The 23,494-nt window shown below is 49.8% G+C and overlaps 1 protein-coding gene across 1 annotated transcript in view; it reads right to left on the bottom strand.

Moving 5' to 3' along the window:
• Positions 1-17,250, bottom strand: part of efhd2 (EF-hand domain family, member D2) — a 33,104-nt gene extending 15,854 nt beyond the window's left edge. The window contains exon 1 of the mRNA XM_038821698.1: positions 16,898-17,250. Coding sequence (XP_038677626.1) covers positions 16,898-17,184 — 287 coding nt within the window. The 5' untranslated portion in view covers positions 17,185-17,250. The remainder of the gene's footprint in view (positions 1-16,897) is intronic.
• Positions 17,251-23,494: the final 6,244 nt, after the last annotated feature.

The following is a 23,494-nucleotide window of genomic DNA, read 5'->3' as shown; positions in this document are numbered from 1 at the left end:
GGATGCAGCTGCAGCCTTTAAATGTTGCACCACATCCTCGCGCACACAAACCCTCTCCTATTCTCACTGATCTGCTCCCTTTCCTGTGGTGAGGGAGCGGACGGCCTGATAATTGTGATTTATCAGCTCTTTCCTCTTGTTCTGTGGGAGGAGCAATTCAGTTTCGGATGCTGAGAGGGGAATGGATGGGGGTTTCACTGGGGGCTATCCGTATGCAGGGTCACCTCGTGTTAAAGCAAGCGAGGAGGCCACTCCCTGGACTTCACACACCTCAGCCACCGTCGACAGGCCATTTCCGACAGAAACCCACTCTCGATTCAAAGCCTGCCTCGGGGGTTGTCACAAATAACAAAGCGAGTTGAGAAGAGACATGTATTTTAAATAGCTTGTGGCTTGAGTTTGGACTTCACGTACTTTTTCTGCTCTACTCTGCTCTGACCAGGCCTGTGACCAGGAGGCAAACTCGGATTGTCCCAGCTCGCTGCAAGCCCGCCCCGTCAATGAGAGGAGGGAAGCTGTCAACCTTTCCGACCCCGACTCCCAAAACTCCCAATGACCCTGGAGCCAGATGCCCCGCTGTTTTGCCGGATCAGGATCAGATCGGGCAAGAGGCCCCAGGCCTGCTCCAGTTTTCTGCAGGACTCCCGCTGTTCGGAGGCGTCAAATTGTTCCGGGACCCCAGGTTAGGGCAGGTAATCAATCAGGGTATGCACTCCTGATTGTCATCCTGTGACCCCCCTCAACCATGTTGACGGAACCTGCCCGTCTACATCAGACAGGACAGGATCTGTAGTGCCTCATGCGGTTGAACAGCCTGCTCACACTCCCATTTGGCTTACAAGGACACTGATCCATCAAGTAAGGTTGGGGGAGGGGAGAGGAGTGGGTTACGAAGGCTCGGAGAGATGTGGATTCATGGATTCAATCCGTGAAAAGTTAGTGTAAGGTGGTGCTGGGGGGGGGGGGGGGGGGGGGCTCTATCATTGTCTACATATTATTTCCTCATCCCCCCCACCCCGATTCTGGTAAGGTGGAATATTTAGTTTTCTCTTTCAAGATAATTCATTAACCACAGTCTGTACTGACCACCACCTGTTAAACCTTTGGTTTAAGACACAGGAAGCCATTGGAGTTACTTTCTCCAAATGCACCACCTAAAAATCACCCACATTGCTGGGAAATCAAATGTGATTGCTGACGCCCTGTCCACAACTTGGAGACTTGGTTCAAACTGAAAAGATAGTATTTTTTTAAAATAAATTTAGATTAGCCATTTATTTTTTCCAATTAAGGGGCAATTTAGCGTGGCCAATCCACCTACTCTGCACATTTTTGGGTTGTGGGGGCGAAACCCACGCAGACACGGGGAGAATGTGCAAACTCCACACGGACAGTGACCCAGAGCCGGGATCGAACCTGGGACCTCAGCGCCGTGAGGCGGTTGTGCTAACCACTAGGCCACCGTGCTGCCCCCTGAAAAGATAGTATTGACAATAATATTGACCAAGGCTGTGAGAATGAATGTTTTATATTTATTTTTTCTCTCTCTCCTTTTGTAATGTAATGAAAATGACTCTCACTTCATTAATCATCTGCGGAAAGTGTCATGACAACAAATCATAGCCCCAAATTACTTACGGATATTTTCAACCTTTAAGTAAACATGTGTTTTTTATATAAAGGGACATGCAAGCCAAAGATGGCTGAGAATGTAAATTCTGAGAATGTAATTCAGTGACTGTTCGGAAAGTTCCTGTGAGGATTATCCTTAGTCCCAAAAGAGATCATGCAATGTCGTGCCACAAAGTTGCCAAGGAACTTCAAATAGAGGTACTTCAAAGGAAGGAATGCGATACACAAATTGAACTGTAATCTCCTGTGGAGATAATGGAAGCTAATTACCATCTCAGTGGAAACCATCGCTGTTGAGTTATATCCCAGACTGTGGAGAAGATGTGAAATGAAAGAAAGCAAATTCTGGGCGAAAGACATGTTTGTTCATTTCCTCTTCCATGAATACGCAGGGAAAATGGTTAAAATCCTGGTGTGTGTGTGTGCTGGTCTGGTGTTCTAGTTCTACTGCGCTAGTGTTTGTGCTGCAAAGATCATCCTCGAGGCATCCCTGCACATTCAGGTAAAAATTCTCTCTCTGATTGCTGGAAGCATGTCATAAATCAGCAAAGGCACAGTCAAAAAGGAATCAGGATAACTCCTTTCAGTGAACCCGCAGAACCAAGAATTTCCAAACCAACTGCCCAACTGTCAAAGTCAGCACGATCGGAATCATCCAACTTAACGGCAGCAACATTTCACCATTTACTCCTCATGGACAAGTCAAAGACTGATTTGAATATCTTTTTTAACTTTAATTTTTGGACCGATTTCTAATCTGTGTGTAGTGTTTCTATCATTCTTCTCGCATTTTAGCAACTAACAAACTCACTCATTCTTTAACTCCAGAAAGCCTGGTTTCATTGGCTCCTTTTAAAACCCAAATATATTTGGACTGGGATAAAGTATCCACGAGGGAAGGGACCCTTTTAAATTAACCTAGCTATCATCAACCATCCAGGGTTGTGAATCTCTTCCTGCAAAAGCTGTGAAAGCAGAGTCTTTGAATATTTTTAAGGCAGAGGTGGATAGGTTCTTGGTGAGCAAGGAGGTGATAGGTTATCGGGGGTGGGGGGATGCTGATTTGAGGTGGCTATCAGATCAGCCATGATCTTAGTAAATGGAGCAGCAGGCTCGAGGGGCCGAATGGCCTACTCCCGCTCCTTTATCGTTTGTTTGCAACTATTATACGATTATATTTTCCTATGGAAGGTTATTTAACCTCGACCCACTCCTCATGTCAGAATTGGAGGCCATTCAGCCTGTCATCTGTGCTAGCTCTCTAATGAAAGAGTTTGCCAACTGAAACCAGTCCTTAGCTCTTGTCCCCAGCTTTCAAAATAATTATTTGCCAAATAGTTCCTCCCTCCATCCCCCCCCCCCCCCACCTTTCCTTTGTAAATACTATTCTGGATTCATCATCCTCAACTGTTTCTGATCGGGCGCCCCACGTGCTAACAACCCTCCGCTCAGGAAAGGGGCTCCTTACCTCCCACTGCCCAGCAGATGCCATGGACAGTGATCAGCGGGAGAGCCCCCTCAACCCCAATCCTGCTAAATATGACGACCGCCCCCCTTCCCCCCCCCCCCCACCGCCTCATTCCAAAGCCAAACACTGAGATGCTGGTCAACATCAAGTAGGTCAGTGCATGAGCTACAAACTGCGACTGATGGTCCCTGGGCATCAGACGGTGGAGGGGAGCGTGGCTACTGTATACACCATACACTGCGCTCTCACACAAGAGGTGGGAATTTACAGTCGCAAATTGGGTGGGCCACATCCCTCCCCCCCCCCACCCCTTGCTAAATACGCTGCGATGACGTCAGTACGACGCTCTTGTGCCAGATTCTGACATTACGGAAGGCGAGGGGGTACGGAAGTCACTACCCACCCCCCATTTCTAAATGGCTAATCGACAATACCTAGCTATTGAGTTCAATGATCGAAATTGTCGGCAATCTCTCAATGCCTGCTACCTTTTTCCTGCGAGGCTGTGAAAAGGCTTGGGACGATTTTGCGGTTTTTGAAGAGGGTGGAAGGAACAGCTCGTCACCAGGACGGTGGCTAACATTGGAACTGGCTCTGCTGGGGAGTTAAGAGTCCGTATACTTTCTTTGGAGCCTCATTTCTTAGCTTTTTTTGAGCCTTCAGTTGAAGAGAGATTCAGAGGGTCAGGGTGCCTTGAAACTTGTAGCCGGGACTGACTTTCTGTTGGAGGCAATAGCCCTCTGCCGACCGTGCTGACTGAGCATGGACCCCCCCCCCCCCCCCCACCCCCCCCCCCCACAACTAACCCATCTTTGCTTCTCTAAGCGGCTGGTCACTTCCCAGTGAACAGCCACCGATTGGACAAGCTGAGATGGCGCAGGTGGGTTGGGAGCAAGTGGGGGAAACAGTCCAGGCTGTGAACACCACCCACTACCCAAGGCCAGGCTCAGTCTCTCAATCTGCAGAGTTAAAATTAGCAATGTCACCGGAAGAGGGATTGACTGCTGTGAGCAGCCCTGCCCCACCCCAACGAAGCACTTATGTCATGACTGTGACTTGCTCTCACGAAATGAAATGAAAATCATTTATTGTCACGAGTAGGCTTCAATGAAGTTACTGTGAAAAGCCCCTAGTCGCCACATTCCGGCGCCTGTTCGGGGGGGCTGTTACGGGAATCGAACCGTGCTGCTGGCCTGCCTTGGTCTGCTTTCAAAGCCTTTCAAAGCCAGTGATTTAGCGCAGTGTGCTAAACAGCCTCTAGGTGCTGTGTGTGGCTTTTAAGTCTTTTATCCGGATTGTGTATTCCCCGTGATAGTGAATCACAGGCAGGGCCGAGATACAGACAATACCTGATCCTGAGTTACCAGGTGGCGCTGTTGAACACCGTCAAATCCCAACCCCTAAACACTATATCAAGCTCCCTGTCTAAAGCTATAATGTGCGGTTACAGGGAGATCAAGGCTGGGAACTAAATATCCAGGGGTAGGTGATTTTTCATAAGGACGGGCAGGAAGGAAAAGGTGGTGGGGTAGCTTTGTTAATACGAGATGAAATAAGTACAATAGCAAGAAATGATCTTGGATCGGAAGACGAACAATAATAATCTTTTATTGTCACAAGTATGCAGTTACTCTGAAAAGGCGCCACATTCCAGCGCCTGTTCGGGGAGGCTGGTACGGGAATTGAACCCACGCTGCTGGCCTAGTTGTAGCTGTGTAGCCCACTGAGCTAATCCAGCTTCTGCTGGAACAACCCATATGGGTGGAGGTAAGAAATAACAAGGGGAAGACGACACTGGTGGGAGTATGTATAGCTATGCCATGGGATGGAGAATATGTCAGGAGATATTGAGGACATGTAAAAAAAGGCAGTACATTAATTATAGGTGACTTTAATCTTTACATGGATTGGGAAAATCAAATTGGCAGAGGTAGTCATGAGGAAAAATTCATGGAGTACATCAAGGACAGCTTCCTGAAACAAAATGTTGTGGATCCAATCAGTGATCAGGGTGTCTTGGACCTGGTAATGCGTAATAAGGTAGGCTTAATAAACAATCTCAGAGTAAAAGATGCCCTAGGAAATAGTGACCATGGGCGGCATAGTGATGCAGTGGTTGGCACTGCTGCCTCACGGCGCCGAGGACCCGGGTTCAATCCCGGCCCCAAGTCACTGTCCGTGTAGAGGTTGCACATTCTCCCCGTGTCTGCGTGGGTCCCACCCCCGCAACCCAAAGATGTGCATGGTTGGTAGATTGGCCACGCTAAATTGCCCCTTAATTGTAAAAAAAAAGAATTGGGTACTCAAAATTTTAAAAAAGTAAATAGTGACCATAACATGGTAGAATTTAGCCTTCAGTTTGAGTGAGAGAAGCTTGGGTCAGAAACAACTTTATTAAATCTAGGAATGAGGGCAGAGCTGGCTAGAGTGGAAAGAGAAAGAAGTTTAACAGAAAAGACAGTTGATTAGCAATGGCAGACATTTATGAACATAATTCATGGCTCACAACAAAATATATCCCAGTGAGGAAGAAGGATTCCAGGAAAGGAATAGGTCAACCATGGTTAACCAAGAAAAGTGAAGGATAGTATTAAACTGAAAGAAAAAACATACAATGTGGCAAAGATTAGTGGTAAACCAGAGGATTGGGAAGTTTTGAAAACCAACATAAGATGACCAAAAAAATAATTAAGAGGGAAAAGGTAAACTATGAGGTAAACTGGCAAATAATACAAAAATGGACAGCAAGAGATTCTTTAAATATATAAAAAAGGAAGCGAGAGGCCAAAGTGAACATTGACTCCTTAGAGAATGAGACTGAGGAAATAATAATGGGAAATAATAATTAGGGCAGCACGGTAGCATTGTGGATAACACAATTGCTTCACAGCTCCAGGGTCCCAGGTTCGATTCCGGCTTGGGTCACTGTCTGTGCGGAGGTCTGCACATCCTCCCCGTGTCTGCGTGGGTTTTCTCCGGGTGCTCCGGTTTCCTCCCACAGTCCAAAGATGTGCAGGTTAGGTGGATTGGCCATGATAAATTGGCCTTAGTGTCCAAAATTGCCCTTAGTGTTGGGTGGGGTTACTGGGTTATGGGATAGGGTGGAGGTGTTGGCCTTGGGTAGGGTGCTCTTTCCAAGAGCCGGTGCAGACTCGATGGGCCGAATGGCCTCCTTCTGCACTGTAAATTCTATGAAACTAGGAAATGACACGGGAGTTAAGTAAATACTTTGCGCCAGTCTTCACAGTGGACGACACTGAAGACATTCCAAACTTACTAAATAATCATGGTGCAGAAGGCGGGGGGGGGGGGGGGGGATTAGGAAATAAATGCAACAGCAATCACTGGAGAAGAAGCACCCGAGAAATTAATGAGACTAAAGACCGATTGGTCCCCTGGAGCAGGCGTGTTGCATCCCACAATATTAAAGGAAGTAGCTACAGAGATAGTGGGTGCACTGTAGTAATCTTCCAAGAGACCTTAAAGTCTGGAAAAGACCCAGAGGAATGGAAAACTATCGATGTAACAACCAGAATGCTGCAGTACAGAGGGAATTGTGGGTCCGTGTGCATAAATCATAAAAAGCGAGCATGCATGTTCAGCAGGTAATTGGGAAGGCAAATGGAATGTTGCCCTTTATTTCAAGAGAAGGTTCACTCGGTTGATCCCGGATATGGAGGGATTTTCTTATGAGGAGGGGTTGAATAGATTGGGCCTGTACTCATTGGAGTTTAGAATGAGAGGTGACCGTATTGAGATATATAGGATTCTCAGGGGGCTTGACAGGGTCAACGATGAGAGGCTGTTTCCCCTTGTGGGAGAGTCTAGGACCAGCGAGCATAATCTCAGGGTATGGGGTCACCCGTTTAAGTCTGTTCTTGTCTCAGATGGTAGCAAAGCTGTAGCATTATTTATCACAGAGAGCTGTAGAGGCAAGGTTGTTAAGTACGTTCAAGGCTGATAGAGACTGATGTTTAATTGGTAAGGGAACCAACAGTTATGGGGATAAGGCAGGAAAGTGGAGATGAGGATTATCACATCAGATCAGCCATGGTCTCATTGAGTGGTAGAGCAGACTCAATGTGCCAAATGGCATACTTTTGCTCCTACGTCTTATTAATGTGAGAGAGGGAGAGAGAGAGAGAGAAAAACAGGTGAACGGAGAACAGAGAAAGAAAGATAAAGAGCGACAGAAGACAGGCAAGACCAGAGAATGAAGAGGGCAAAGCACTGGCTGAGGATTAGGTTCTGCTGTGATGCCCTTGTGGTGGAACAGCCTGCAGACATAGCCACGTGGCTGAGGTAGCAAACTGCACTCACGGTACGGTGTCTATCATGAGCCACACATTCTGGCACTGGGGTGGGGGGAGGAATTGGAATGTGTTGACTTCACCGGGCTAGATTACACAGGAGCAACTCAGCAACTCGCCAAGTTCATGACAGAACATCTCAAATGAAGCAACCGTGTGGAGTCAGTTTTCAAGGATTCTGTTCCCATGAACTTACATGATGCCTAACTACTCAAGTACATATTTTTAAAAATACATTTTGCGTACCCAATTCTTTTTTTTTTTCCCAATTAAGGGGCAAATTAGCACGGCCAATCCACCTACCCTGCACATTTTTGGGTTGTGGGGGTGAGACCCACGCAGACACGTTTCTCAAGGACATATAAAAATCCTGGGGCTCCCTCCCTAACAGCATGGTGGGTGCACCTACCCCACATGGACTGCAGCGGTTCAAGCAGGCGGCTCACCACCACCTTCTCAAGGGCGATTAAGGATGGGCAATAAATGCTGATCTTGGGGCGTCACGGTGGCATAGTGGTGCCTCACAGTGCCATGGCCCCAGGGTTCGATTCCGACCTTGGGCGACTGTCTTGTGTGGAGTTTGCACGTTTTCCTGTGTCCACCTGGATTTCCTCCGGGTGCTTCCACAGTCCAAAGATGAGGAGGTTAGGTGGATTGGCAATGCTAACGTTGTCCTTTAGATGGGGTTACAGGGATTGGGGGGGGGGGGGGGGGGGGGGGGGGGATTGGGCCTAGGTAGGGTGCTCTTTCAGAGGGTCGGTGCAGACTCAATGGGCCGAATGGCCTGCTTCTGCACTGTACGGATTGCGCCCAGCGAAACACAGACCCTGTGAAAGAATTAAATAAAGAGAGACCTGTTGATGGCAGGGGTGGGTTTATTCTGTTTGGTTTCATTATGGAGTTAAACCTTAGCCCAGAGGTAGCGAAGCTGCCCACATATCCAGGTACATCTCTCAGCCAATTCAAATTTAATTTGCATGAATAAAAATGTAAATGAGGTGAACGAGGATCATCCTGTCAGCGGAGCACAGCCAGTGTGGAAACTCAAGTACACAGGAGATAATCTAATACCTATTATCATCATTCCCAAACCCAGTAGGGAATGGGATTGGAGAAACAGCCATTGACCAATGTCCACTGCTTGCTGCCACATGGAGAACTTCCAAGCTGCAAAGACACGAGGCTGCATTTCCCAGCCACGTGAATCTTGGCGGCGGATTTAATACTCCCGCCGCTCGTCAACGGGTGTTCCCATTGTAGCCACCCCACGCTGCCGGGAAACCCGCTGGTGGGGGTGTGCGCTGCGGCAGGAAAAGCGAATGGCAACAGCCGGAGAATTCCAGCAACTGTCCCTTTAATCTGATGGGTTTGGTTTTGCCAAGTGGTGTTTTATCAAACACCGTCTGAAGGCCCATAAACACCTCGGCAACTGCACAATTCTCGGAAACCCTCTCTGTTCATCAGCTAACTCAAGTCATGGTTTCAAACACAACCAGCCTTTCACAACTCGGTGTGACTGTTCATTTATTACCCCGCTGCTTTCTAATTCACCTCTTGTAGGTTTTCCTCAGCTGCATGGACATTGGGCTGACTGTGTTTGCTGGCTCCGCCCCCACCGACCCAACAACCTTTTCTTTAAAATGGGGGTGTAACGTTTGTAATACTCCTCCAACATCCCCTCCTCTATATCTATAATAAGTTCTGAAGACTGAGGCCAGAGTCACCACAATTTCAACCCTTACTTCTCTCAGTAGCCAAGGGTGCATTTCATCGAAACGTGGGACATTGTGACACCGAGGGCCAACCTGTGCGTTTTTAAGTAGTGTTTAGAAAAAAATCTATTTTTGCTTAGATCACAGCTTTTTCCCCCACACTTGGAGATCTGGTCTCCAGATTAGAATGCAAAAGGCCAAAAGAGATTCACAAGCAGAACAGAAAGTACATAACTTGTCAGGAAAGGTTGTGCAGTCTGAAGTCCCCTTTTCTAAGAACGAGAAGACCAGGAGATGAGCTGATGTAATTATGAAGGAGTTTGATTTGGTAAATGCAGAGAAGATATTTCCACCGGGGGGGGTGGGTGGGGGAGGGCATGTACAAAAACAGAGCCATAAGAAAAAGTTAATAAATCCAACAGGAGAAACGTCTTCACACAGAGTTGCGAGAACGTGGATCTCATCACCACAGGAAGTAGATGAGGTAAATGGCATTGATGCATTCAAGGGGAAGTTGGGTAACTATAAGGGACAAAAGAATAGAAGCACACATAACAGAGGTCATGAGTGTCCTACAGGAAGCCACCTTGGTCTAGGCCAGTGTTCTTCAAACTCGGGGGTGCAACGCGCGGGTGGGTGTCGGGAGGGTCGCGGGGCCGTCGTTCGCGGCGCTCCCGATCGCGCAAATCCCCGCGCAGCAGCCGACCTTAATAACGCCAGCTGCAAGCGGCCTTTAAAATGGCCGCGAACATGTAAAAAAAATTCAGCTGCATTGCGCAGTTCGGCCTCTATTTTTTTTAATGGTCGCAGCTTTTTGTTTTACAAGTTCAAGGGGTTTTTATTCATTTATTTTATTTATTTAATTTTTATTTTTTCATTTATTTTATTCATTGTTATTTTACAAGTTCGGGGGGGGGGGGTTTATTCATTAATTTTATTCATTTAATTTTATTTTCATTTATTTTATTCATTTTTTTTTACAAGTTCGGGGGGGTTTTATTCATTTAATTTTTTATTTATTTTACAAGTTCGGGGGTTTTTTTTTTGGATAAAACATTAGGGGGAAAAAATTCAGAACTTTGGACAGATGGAGACTCCATACTCTCTGATACCTGAAGGCTTCACCTTCATCCAACAGGTTCCATTGGAGGAGCGTGTACGAGGGCCAAAGGGACCCAAAACCATTTCCTCCATTTTTATCAGCAGCAAACAAGATAAGAGAAAATGGTGGGTCGCTCAGGTCGGCCGGGTTGGGTCGCAAAGGTTTGCCGGTTGGTAAAAATGGGTCCCCGGAAAAAAAGTTTGAAGAACACTGGTCTAGGCTCCTGCTTGGGCGGCACAATGCACAGTGGTCAGCACTGCTGCCTCACAGCAGTAGGGGCCCGGGTTTGATTCCGGCCTTGGGTGACTGCGTGGAGTTTGCACGCTCTCCCCGTGTCTGCATGGTGAGGTTAGTTAAAGTAGGATGGGTCGAGGATGGACCAAATGGCCCTTGCTGTCGATTCCATACAATTACTGTAGATCGACACTCCCAAAGAGCTCAAAGGTGATTTGAAATTACGACTACACCCAACAATCAAACAGCTCATTTGCAAACAGTTAACCCGGTCCCGACACATGTTCCTTTCACAGCACCAGCTCAGGGAGCTCTCTGGAGAAAGGAATTCAAGGTTTGGGAAGCCAATGCATGTGTCAACATGTAAACATTCATGGACTGGTACCGATTGTGGAAAGCAGCACGACTGATTTGAGATCCAAGCCACTACCCTTCCCAACTCCCAGCTCACTGTGGAAAACGCTCCTCTGCTCAAACCAGTAGCTCAATTGGTCGATGCACTCTCCAGCAGTGTAACAGTGCCACAATGCTGCCAGGCCCACCTTTGATCCCCGGTATGTGCCAGCTTCGACTGGGTATACTCCAGCTTGGCAGGGTCACTCCTGCAATCGCCATGCTGCACTTTACCAAAAAGCTCGCAGCTCTTTCCCTATCCCACTGGAAGAGCTGAAACCGTACAATCGGCCGCACCAGGGAGACTGAGAGCGGGATTGAAACTAACAGCTCCCATTACAGCTACATTCTCAAGCAGCACCAACAGGTCCAGGCTGGATTCCGGTTTTTGTGCAGAGGTTGGGAGGGACGGTGCTTCCTCACCCCAGTGATCTTTGCTGAAAAGTGGGACACTGGAAGACGACAGCAACAAACTCGGTGATGACCTCTGCAGTCAAATATTTCACTGTTCAGAACTCCAAACGTGGACGATGAACTGCAGAACATTCCTGGGATCCATTGAATCCCTTCGTGCAGAAGGTCAATCAGCCCATGGAGTCTGCACCGTCCCTACAAAGGAGCCACCCTACCAAGGCCCAAGGCCCAATCCCCCCCCCCCCCCCCCCCACCCCCCCCCCCCCACCCTCCACGTAACCCCCATCTAACCTGCACATCTTTGGACACAGGGGACAATTTAGCCTGGCCAGTCCACCTAACCTGCATATGTTTGGATTGTGGAAGAAACTGCAGCGCCCAAAGGAAACCCACACAGACATGGGGGAAAGTGCAAACTCTACACAGTCACCCGAAGACAAAATTGAGCTGGAGCTGTGATGCAGCAATGCTAACCACTGTGCCACCCATAACCCAATCAACAGTTGCAAAGAAATGGGTAGAAAACAGAACACAAAAAAAGGAAATACTTTTTTTAAATAAAAGAATGTTGAAAGAGAGTTAAACATGGGAAGAAAACCCTCCCTAAGACCACACACATAGGAGACTGTGCAAGAGTTCCGTATACTGTTACTGCCTCGCACTGAGTCACACATGAAGCAGGCAGTATCAGGCTCGAGATGTTGGCTCACTTGTGTGTCCTGTGTCACCCAGGGGAGGGGGCGATTCAATCAGAGTGCAAATACTCACTTGACCCAAGCCCATTTCCCCAAGATTTGGCTTGGCCCAGGAAGTGGGAGTTTTGGAGTTCAAGTTCCACAATAATCTCACATAGGCTGCTGAATGTATTCAACTCTTAGCAGCTGTGTGCTGGTGCGCATTGTGGGCCGGGCAGTATTACAGCGCAGGTGATGGCATCCTGGAATGGTTATGGCACAGCGGGGAGGGGAGAGGCGGCCATTCTGCCCGTCACACCCATGCTGGCCCTCTGGAAGAGCTGCTCAGCTAGTCCCACTACCCCACCCTTTCCCCATAACCTTGCAAATTCCCTCTCTTCAGATAACAATCCCACTCTCTTTCAAAAGCCAGGGTCGAATCTGCCACAATCATTAAATATTCCCAACTGCGTGTCCATACAGGCAGCAATGCGGAGCTGTAGAAAGACAGGTCGAGACAGAGTCTCGGTTTGAGTCACAACTTGGTCTGCTCTCTATCCAAATGCTGTGCTTGTAACCTCAAGGCACCCACTGAATGCATGTCCAAAACGCACTTTCTGGAAGAAATTACTGAGGGATAGGTGTACATATCACGGAAAAGAGAGAAGCAGATGAGCGAGAAAGGATACATACATGAATGAAGTGGAGCCTGAATGATTCAATCTGTGCTATAATATGTAATTATGTATAAGACCTGATCATGTGCTGGGTACAGCAAGCTCCTATCCTCTCCTGACTGTGCTGAATCTAACTGATCCATAGATTCCATCCAATGTCAACATGTAGAATGCAGAAGTACACAAACACACACACATATGCACCGTGGGCACATGTATGCAATTGTGCATGTGTGCAACTGCACACACGCATCACCCCGCACGTGCACACATGTACCTCCCAGGCACACACACATACCCCCAGACATGCACACATGTACACCTCCTCACATCTATGTGCAATCATGCCCCCCCTCACAAACATGTTCGCATCACCCCACACCTGTGTACACACACACTCCGACACATGCACACATGTACCTTCCAACACCCGCTCACCCTCCTACACCCGCTCACCCTCCTACACATGGGCTTGTGCACATATCTACACCCCCACCCCCCACCCCGCTACACACGTGCGTGCACACTTTTTCCATTGAAATCACTGGAGTGTAGGGCAGCATGGTGTCACAGTGGTTAGCACTGCTGCCTCACGGCGCTGAGGTCCCAGGTTCGATCCCGGCTCTGGGTCACTGTCCGTGTGGAGTTTGCACGTTCTCCCCGTGTCTGCGTGGGTTTCGCCCTCACAACCCCAAAAATGTGCAGAGTAGGTGGATTGGCCACGCTAAATTGCCCCCTTAATTGGAAAAAATAATTGGATAATCTAAATTTATTTTAAAAAAGAAATTTTTTTTAAAAATCACTGGAGTGCAACCAGGAGTGGAAATCAACTAATTTCCTTCCTCCAAGTCTGAAGTTGACTATAAAACTCTCTAAAATTTACAGACATGTTTAATATAGTGAACACCACAACTATAAAGTGCTGGGGAGTTTGTCAAACATACTCAGTTTTTACCATTGTGACCTTTACACCGCTTTATTCATGACCTCCCCCTCCCGCAACACAAACAGAAGACACTCAAATCTTCATCAATATTGACTGGACTTCTAGCACAAAGATTGGAATAATTCACAAATTCAACGCAGACCCAGCAACCATGCGACAGTAGCATACACTGGGCCAAAATGGAGCGCTTTGTGCTCATTTGCAAATGGCATGCCTGCTCTATGTACACCACCCTCTCTGCCCGTGCTAGGAGCTGTCGCGCAGTTGCCACTCTGTACCCTGATGTGCTGACCTCTCTCCGTATCCTGCACCCACCCAAGTCAGGGAACCCCCCCCCCCCCCCCACCCGCCCCTTTCAGAGCCTTCCTCCCGCAAATCCTCGACTTGTTCTGAAATGATTGCCAAGGTTAAACCTTACATGAAATCTGAACCTCAAAACAAGTTCGGACTGCAAACTGTTTTAAACCACCCGACTCGTATTAATACCAGCCGACGGAGCATGAAAGGTGTGGGGATTCTGCTGATCATGTAGCACATCTAGCAGCCGTTTGAAGCTGTAGCAGGTATGACGGATGGAAGGGCTAAACAGGAACAGGTTGATGCCTGTGTCCCTCCAGCAACAGGTCTAAAGTCGCTCTCTGCCTTGTTGCAGAGAAACCCAGACACATCAGGAAAAATGCAGAACCCTCTCAATCGTCAGCCCAGCTACACAAACCTGGGACTAACTTCCACGGTTAATTGGGAGATGGAAGAGGATGACTTTGAAGAGCATTAAATTAACTGGCCAGCTGCCTTAACTCAAGCTGCGAAGTAATAATTTTGTCACAGCCAGGGGAAATCTTCCTCTCTTTAAAGTTGCGTCTGTACTTGAGCAAAATGTAAATTTTAATACGCACTTCAAACAATTTGCAGAAGTTCAAAAGCTGCTTCTTCCATCCAGGTTTAATCTGATTACTGAACAGCGCCCTTTATAATGTGACACGTACATCAGACCCAACACAGAAGGGAGGCATCACGTTATCCAGTGAATGGTCCTCATCCTATCCCTGCACTGACCAATCATTGGATATTGCCCAGACCACAAGGCAAAGCAAGACCCCCCCACCAACCTCCGTTCACCATCAAATGGTGCCAGGGTTGAGATTCATTTGGACAAGAAGGAGGCCATTCAGTCCATCAAATCTATGCTGGATTTCTGTAGAGCAATCCAGTCAGTCCCATTTCCCCTGTTTTATTCCCACAGTTCAGCAAGCAAATCTCCCTCAAGTGTCTATCCGATTTCCTTTTATCCTTAACATCCAGAAGACGACAGAAGTCTTGGTTTGCTGTCTCAGTACATTGGGGATTTAAGACTCAACTTTATTCACTCAACTTTAACCCACACCTCCTGGATCAGAATCATAGAATTCCTGTGATTCAGTACAGAAGGAGGCCATTCAGCCCAGCGAGTCTGCACCGACCCTCCGAAACAACACCCTGCCTAGACCCACTCCTCTGCAACCCAACTAACCTTTTGGACCCTAAGGGGCAATTTAGCATGGCCAATCCACCTAACCTGCACATCTTTGGACTGTGGGAGGAAACCGGAGCACCCGGAGGAAACCCACACGGACTCGGGGAGAAAACCCAAACTCCGCACAGACAGGGACCCAAGGCCAGAATCAAACAGGGGTCACTGGCGCAGTGAGGCAGCAGTGCTAACCACTGTGCCATCCAAGTAGGAGTCTAGACCAAGGCGGCTGCCTGGAGTACACTCTTTCATGACCTCTGTTATATACAGGTCCAGCAACAGAACTGTATTGCTTCCCTCTTGCGTAACAGAATGCAAAATATTCCCTCTGGGCAATGCCCAGGTTGGAAACAGCACCATCGAGAACCACACTTAAATCTGGCTCACAGTCCGCTGGTCACAATGGGGATAAATTGGGCGAATCAATGCCTCCCACAGGTAAATTAAAGTTTCCAGTAAACACTGACTACAATTTGGGCTGTGTGCTTCCGTGTTGCAGGTGTAGGGCAGCCCCACTACAAATCAAGTGTTCTTCTCTGAAGAATAGGAGAGCACATTGAATGCACGGTAATGCCTCCTTTGCTGCTAATTACATGAGGGAGACCTGTTGAGCAGGAGGGCCCTGCAGAGGTCACTAAACTCACCAAGTGCACAGGTTAAAGAACAGTTTTCACAGATCCTCAAACCGCCTTGTGTCCAGGAGAAGGATCCTGGAGGTCCTGAGATTGTGATCTGTGCCAGCTCCTTGTGCAGTAGGGGCTGACTTACTAACTGCTGGTTCCTGTGAATGAACGCTAATAAATGGATTTGTGAATGATAGTGTCAGGTACACCGCACTGCTCCATTCATGAAGTTAACACTGGAGCTTCCAGAAAGGGCTAATCTTTATGAGGGGGTATTCCTGAGAGTGGGGTGCCGCAGGGAATACACCAGAAACCCGAGATCACTGGGGGGTACTTATAATGGGTGGTCAATATTTTCCGGGGGGGGGGGGTCCTGCTAGAATTACAGACGGTTGTTCAATGTATCAATATTAATGGATGAGGGAATCCCGGGTCGGGGGGAGAGCGGTGGGAGGGGGGGTATCCTCGGCTCGGAGGGGGGGTATCCACGGCTCGGGGGGGGGGGGGGGTATCCACGGCTCGGGGGGGGGGGGGTATCCACGGCTCGGGGGGGGGGGGGGGGTATCCACGGCTCGGGGGGGGGGGTATCCACGGCTCGGGGGGGGGGGGTATCCACGGCTCGGGGGGGGGGGTATCCACGGCTCGGGGGGGGGGGGGTATCCACGGCTCGGGGGGGGGGGGTATCCACGGCTCGGGGGGGGGGGGGTATCCACGGCTCGGGGGGGGGGTATCCACGGCTCGGGGGGGGTATCCACGGCTCGGGGGGGGGTATCCACGGCTCGGGGGGGGGTATCCACGGCTCGGGGGGGGGGGTATCCACGGCTCGGGGGGGGGGGTATCCACGGCTCGGGGGGGGGGGGTATCCACGGCTCGGGGGGGGGGGGTATCCACGGCTCGGGGGGGGGTATCCCCGGCTCGGAGGGGGGGGTATCCCCGGCTCGGAGGGGGGGGGGGTATCCCCGGCTCGGAGGGGGGGGTATCCCCGGCTCGGAGGGGGGGGTATCCCCGGCTCGGAGGGGGGGGGTATCCCCGGCTCGGAGGGGGGGTATCCCCGGTTCGGAGGGGGGTATCCCCGGCTCGGATGGGGGTATCCCCGGGCCGAGGGGGGTATCACCCGCTCGGGGGGTCTCTCCCCCCAGGTCGGCGGGTCCCTCCCCGGCATTGCCACTCCCGATCAGCCGCTCCCTTCCCGGCTCACTCACCGCCGGAACATGCCCTCCATGTCTCGGAGCTGCTTGCGGGAGAACTCCTTGAACTCGGTGTGCGGGTTAAAGACCCGGAGGCTGGGCTGCTGCGGCTCGTTCGAGCCCTCATTGATCTCCCCGCGGCGGAGCAGCTTGGCCGAGAGCTCATTGTCCGCCGCCGCGGTCACCGACTTCTCCTCGGCCCCCTGCTCACACCCTGAGCCGGACTCGGGCTCCGAGCCGGGCTGCTCGTCCCCGATGTCCAGCCGCCGCTGCAGCTTCACGGCCAATTCTTCCGAAGCCATTCCGGTGACAGCGGCCACTCCGCTCGCCCTGCCGGCCACACACTGACTGAGCCCCAGCCCGGAGCGGAGCCCCGCCCCCCGGATAAACCCCGCCCCCGATGTCCCGCCCCCACATAGACCCCGCCCCCACATAGGCCCCCGCCCCCGGATAGGCCCCCACACCCAGAAAGAACCCGCCCCCGGATAGACCACACCCCCGGATAGAACCCGCCCCCATAAATGTCCCGCCCCCAGATAGGCCCCCGCACCCAGATAGACCACACCCCCGGATAGACCCCGCCCCCAGATAGACCCCATCCCTAGAGCAGCCCCGCCTCTAGATAGGCCCCGCCCCTAGAGCAGCCCCGCCCCCAGATAGACCCAGCCCCCAGAGCTGCCCCGCCCCCAGATAGACCCCGCCCCCAGATAGGCCCCGTCCCCAGATAGGCCCCCGCCCCCGGATAGACCCCGCCCCCCGATAGGTCCCCGCCCCCGGATAGACCCCCACACCCAGAAAGAACCAGCCCCCGGATAGACCACACCCCCGGATAGAACCCGCCCCCCAGAGATGTCCCGCCGCCAGATAGTCCCCAGCACCCAGATGGACCCCGCCCCCAGAGCAGCCCCGCCTCTAGATAGGCCCCGCCCCTGTAGCAGCCCCGCCCCCAACCCAGCCCCCAGATAGACCCAGCCCCGTATAGCCTCCGCCCTCAGATAGACCCCGCCCCTAGATAGGCCCCGCCCCCGGATAGGCCCCGCCCCTAGAGCAGTCCCGCCCCCAGATAGACCCCGCCCCCGGAGTAGCCCCGCCCTCGGAGCTGCCCCGCCCCCATAGTAGCCCCGCCCCCTCCCCCGCTCAGAGACTATCAGTGTGGGCACTGGGAGGGGGAATGAGTGTCACCATTAGCTTGGTGTAGTTATTGAGGGGCAGCTGGGGTAGGAGTCACTGAGTCGCTGGATCCAGATTTAAATAGCTGATGAAAGCAAAATGCTGGAACTCTGCAATAAGACAGAAAATGCTGGGAAAGCTCAGCAGGTCCGGCAGCGTCTGTGGCGAGAGGAGGGTCCGAATGACCCAACAACAGGTTACTCAGACCATTCATGGGGTTCCATTCAGAAGTGGCCACCTTTGAGCATCCCCTGCCCCAGTGTTAGACCCTCCACTCAAACACTGAGGCAGGCGGATGGAGGTTGGGGAAGGCTGGGGATTGCTGTTGGAAGACAGGGGCCAAAAGGATGAGGGGCAGAGAGAAAGGAACCAGGACGTTGGGTGTCAAGGATTTTAGGATTGGGACAGCAGTGATCAGGATGATGATATTAAACACTGACCTTTGCTTCGGCAATGGTGTGGGTTGGATTTCCCTGAGGCTGCCAGTACCGTGAGTCTCAAAGCAAACCAAAGTTGCAGTTAGGGACCTGATGCTGGCCCCTTGATTTGTGGGTGCAAATGGCAATGCGTGCTTCAGAAGTGGTTAAAGGGGCACGTTTGTCCTTAAACAGTCTGGCGAACAGTTTATCTCCATTCCACCTGTCATTGTGGGGCATAAGGATGCCATGTCACACCTGAAAAATGTTGCCCAATGTAATGGTCAGACTGTACAGGTAGCTGCAGGAATCATGAAGTTCCTTGACGACAGTACATAGAGGCAGTGTCCTGCTCCTCCAGACCTTTAAGTAATCAATAAATGGTACTGACCTTAAATTGCTGACAGCTCTTGCCAATGGGGGTCTTCTGCCCCCAGGGACCTTGATCCCTGGGAATGTCCGCCGCTGTCCTTTAAGTGCTTGAGTAGCACTTACTTCAGTAGGCCTTCCCTAAGAGATACATTGAGGGGGCTCTCGCCAGCTCTCCAGCTGCTGGGTGAGACGCCATTTGCCGCTGTTAAATGCTGCTCTAAGCTTAGCAGAGTATAGGGTGTTAATGCAGGAGGCAGCCCGTGTCAGTATTTTTTAAAAAATTAGCGTGTCCAATTAATTTTTTCCAATTAAGGAGCAATTTAGCATAGCCAATCCACCTACCCGGCACACCTTTGGGTTGCGGGGGCCCACGCAGACACTGGGAGAATGTGCAAACTCCACATGGGCAGTGACCCGAGCCGGGATCGAACCCGGGTCCTTGGTTCCGTGAGACAGCAATGCTAACAACTGCACCACCGTGCCACCCGAATGATCTCAATCTTAGTGGCAAAGAGGTTCAAGAGCTCCTCAGAATTGTTGATGGAGATAAGGGTGGAAGAGAGAAGATCGAGTTTAAGAAGTAAGTAGGGGAAGAGAATCTGTTGGTTATTTTTGCATTCTGGACTAATCCTGGAGCAGTGAGTGGTTCTTGAAGAGGAGAACAGGGCGTGACTGTGCTTAATATAGTCCAGCCAGTGTGGCAGTGAATGGTTAAACTGCAGTGCACATATTCAAGTCTGTACCTCTTAGATAACAGGAGAACAACCAAGTGGGTGAATATAAGGGATTTACTGAGGGCATGGGTATGAAAGTTGGAGATGAGGCTGCAGAATTGAGCAAGTTAACAGCCATTGTGACGCAAGTCAGCCGAAAGTTTGAAAGTGAGTGACTTCAAGGAGAGGTTGTTCCATGGATAAACCCAGACAGGGAGGGATTGGAAGATGGGTAGTGATAGATACAAGGAAGTGATTGGCAGGTTGTGGCATGAGAGGCAATGTAAGGCAATGAAGACGGGAAACAATTTATATGGAGAGGGAGGGTTATGGAAGACAGGAGATGTAAAGGGAGGATAAGAGAGGGAGGGTAAGGAAGACATGAGGGCGGGGGAGAGGGGAAGGTGAGTCGAAATGGAAGTCAAATTCACCAAGGATAAGGAGTTGCTTAGTGCCGAGCTCAGGGGCATGGGCATTGTTGGCTGTGCCAGCATTTATTGCTCATCTCTAATTGACCTTGAGGGCAGTTAAGAGTCAACCACATTGCTGTGAATCTGGAGTCACATGTAGGCCAGACCAGCTAGGGATGGAAGATTTCCTTCCCTAAAGGACATTAGGTGAACCAGATGGGTTTTTATGACAATTGACAATGGCTTCATAGTCATCATTAGACTTTTAAAAGATAAATTTAAAGTGCCCAATTATTTTTTTCCAATTAAGGGGCAATTTAGCGTGGCCAATCCACCTGCCATTGGGTTGTGGGGGTGAGACCCACGCAGACACGGGGAGAATGTGCAAACTCCACACAGACAGTGACCCGGGGCTGGAATCGAACCCAGGTGCTAACTACTGCGGCCCCCCCCCCCTCTGGAGTACGGGTCCAGTGACATAGGTCACTGCCTCCCCCAATGAAGAATGGTGGAGAATGAGGATTTATAATGCGCAGAGCCAAGAGAATGGAAAAAGGTGCATTGCCTGGAAAAAGGGAGAGGAGTGTTGATTGTTGATCTGCTGGCAAAGAGTCCAAAAGGTCAGTGTTAGTGGCGGTGGGGGGGGGGGGTGGGGGGGGGGGGTGGGGGGGGGGAGAATGCTGTGGTAAATTCAGACTTGGCCCACTGCCTCAGGTTTGCTGTAAGCCACTCCTCCCTTATTTCCCCTCCCGCTTGTCAAGATCAGTGACCTACACAACAGGTCTTGGCCCTTAACCCAAGCTAACATTCAGAAAGGTTTCTCTACGTCTCAACTGGACAACGTTGGTTATGTGGTAGTCTATCCTTTGCTAAGTTGCAGAAAGGTCTTTGTCTGATGCGGAATGGTCCTATTGATACTGCGTGGACACTCTCCCTGATTGCCTCCAAAGTGTTTCTTGATGGAAGGCAGGATTTATCTCACCTCTTCCATATTAGGGGCTTTCAGTTTGTCTTTTAGTGATCTGAATTCTAGCCTCGTTCACTCCTTTGTTTCCTTCACATTCAGTCCCATTCCCACAGTTTCCAGTAATCTTTTTTATTCCTGTTGTGTTCCTCAGTGTTTCCTGTTCTACCAGAGTGGCCCATTTAACTGATCCGTGTCCTGATTAAGTGCTTCTATCTCAACAGCTCTTTTTTTTTTCCTGTTTGGTCCTTTATCTGTTTGTGATGATTGACACTTTGCCCTCTGCAGTTATTCCTACAAAGCTTTAATGATGAAAGTTATTTTTTAATAACACCATTGCAACATAACTCTGCGATAGCCTTGGAAACTCTTCCCCACCCCACTAAAAGCACACACTGTCCCAATTCTACCAGGTGCATTACTAAACGGATACTGTTCCCTATAGTGTGTACTGATTGATTTTGTGGTTCCAGGGTTGTACTTTGAACATCTTGAAGTGAGAATATTTCCCTAGAGCTGCCGAGATGAAGAGAGGAGCTATTTTCAGTATCAAAAGATCTGCTATCTTGAATTAGAATCTGGGTTGAGCTGCAGAACCACAGTTGGATGGGACGTACGCTTGAAGTGTTGGCCACCACATGAGAGGGGGTGAAATGTTTTCTGTGATGGTAAATCAGCTAGCTGGGGGCGCAGAATTTTGGGAATCATTTTTTTACCCCCTTATAATACTTGCAAGTCTAAACTCAACCAAATGATTTGGAGCGATTTTAAAGAGTGAGTGTTGTAATTTAAAGCGGATTTTTTAAAACTTCCATGTTGTGCATCTTTTGGTGGAGTTGACCCCGGCCCCGGGTCACTGTCATAGATTATCATAGAATTTACAGTGCAGAAGGAGGCCATTCGGCCCATCGAGTCTGCACCGGCTCTTGGAAAGATCACCCTACCCAAGATCAACACCTCCACCCAATCCCCATAACCCAGTAGCCCCACCCAACACCTAGGGGAATTTTGGACACTAAGTGCAGTTTATCATGGCCAATCCACCTAACCTGCACATCTTTGGACTGTGGGAGGAAACCGGAGCACCCGGAGGAAACCCACACACGGGGAGGATGCGCAGACTCCGCACAGACAGTGACCCAAGCCGGAATCGAACCTGGGACCCTGGAGCTGTGAAGCAATTGTGCTATCCACAATGCTACCGTGCTGTCCATGTGGAGTTTGTACATTCTCCCCGTGTCTGCGTGGGTCTCACCCCCACAACCCAAAGATGTGCAGGTTCGGTGGATTTGCCATGGTAAATTGCCCTTAATTGGAAAAAAGTAATTGGGTACTCTAAATTTATAATTTAAAAAAATCATTTGGTGGAGTTGTCCGTTTTAAGGAGCAAGACTCACCTGCGTGATGTTTAGGAGGTTGTAGTCACAGTGAGTTTGTGGCTTGGAGCAGAGTCAAATAGATGGATGTGTTCTTTGTGGTTTGCCTGTAAGCAGAGCACCGTCTGTAGCACTGTCATCAAATGAACACCAACCTCCACTGCTTTCCTCCGGACACTTTCCTCAATTCCTGCCACCTTTGAATGTTCTTCTCTTGAAATGGAGAACCCTAGAGGATAAAATGTTCTATTTCTGCTGATCTCTCGATGCTGATTTTCCTGCTGATTTTGCATCTATTAAAATGAATTGGGCACAAAACTGTTACATTGACAATTCGACTCAGGAAAGCCATAGGATAACTGGTTTATGGAAATGATAAAATAGTGCACGGGTGGGCAGAATTTTTCTGAGGTGCTGACTAAAATGTGTTGTCAGGACAGTGTAGAATGAGCTTTACTTATTGATGCACGATCAATCACTACTGAAGCGAGATTGTAGTCCAATTGAAGGCTTTAATGAACAAGTAGTTACCCCAGCAGCTCAGGTACAGAATGACTGCTGTGGATGAAACACAGATTCTTATGCTCCGCCTGCTGGGCGGAACCAGCAGGCAGGTTCTACCACTCATACTACAGTATAAGGTACATCCCACCTAGGTACCGCAATACCCCTAATATAACCTACCACACATATATCTAACCCCTTGCTGTACCTGTCCTGGGAGTGTTTGATGGGGACAGTGTAGGGTGAGCTTTACATATATCTAACCCCGTGCTGTACCTGTCCTGGGAGTGTTTGATGGGGACAGTGTAGAGGGAGCTTTACTCTGTATCTAACCCCGTACTGTACCTGTCCTGGGAGTGTTTGATTGGGACAGTGTAGAGGGAGCTTTACATATATCTAACCCCGTGCTGTACCTGTCCTGGGAGTGTTTGATGGGGACAGTGTAGAGGGAGCTTTACTCTGTATCTAACCCCGTGCTGTGCCTGTCCTGGGAGTGTTTGATGGGGACAGTGTAGAGGGAGCTTTACTCTGTATCTAATCCCGTGCTGTACCTGTCCTGGGAGTGTTTGATGGAGCGATGTAGAGGGAGCTTTACTCTATATCTAACCTGTGCTGTACCTGCCCAGGGACTGTTTGATGCAACAGTGTAGAGTTAGCTTTATTCTGTATCTAATCGGTTACATACCT

The sequence above is a fragment of the Scyliorhinus canicula genome, chromosome 16, assembly GCF_902713615.1.
Source record: "Scyliorhinus canicula chromosome 16, sScyCan1.1, whole genome shotgun sequence".
In the NCBI taxonomy this organism is placed as follows: domain Eukaryota; kingdom Metazoa; phylum Chordata; class Chondrichthyes; order Carcharhiniformes; family Scyliorhinidae; genus Scyliorhinus; species Scyliorhinus canicula.
This window is presented reverse-complemented; position numbering and strand designations above follow the sequence as displayed.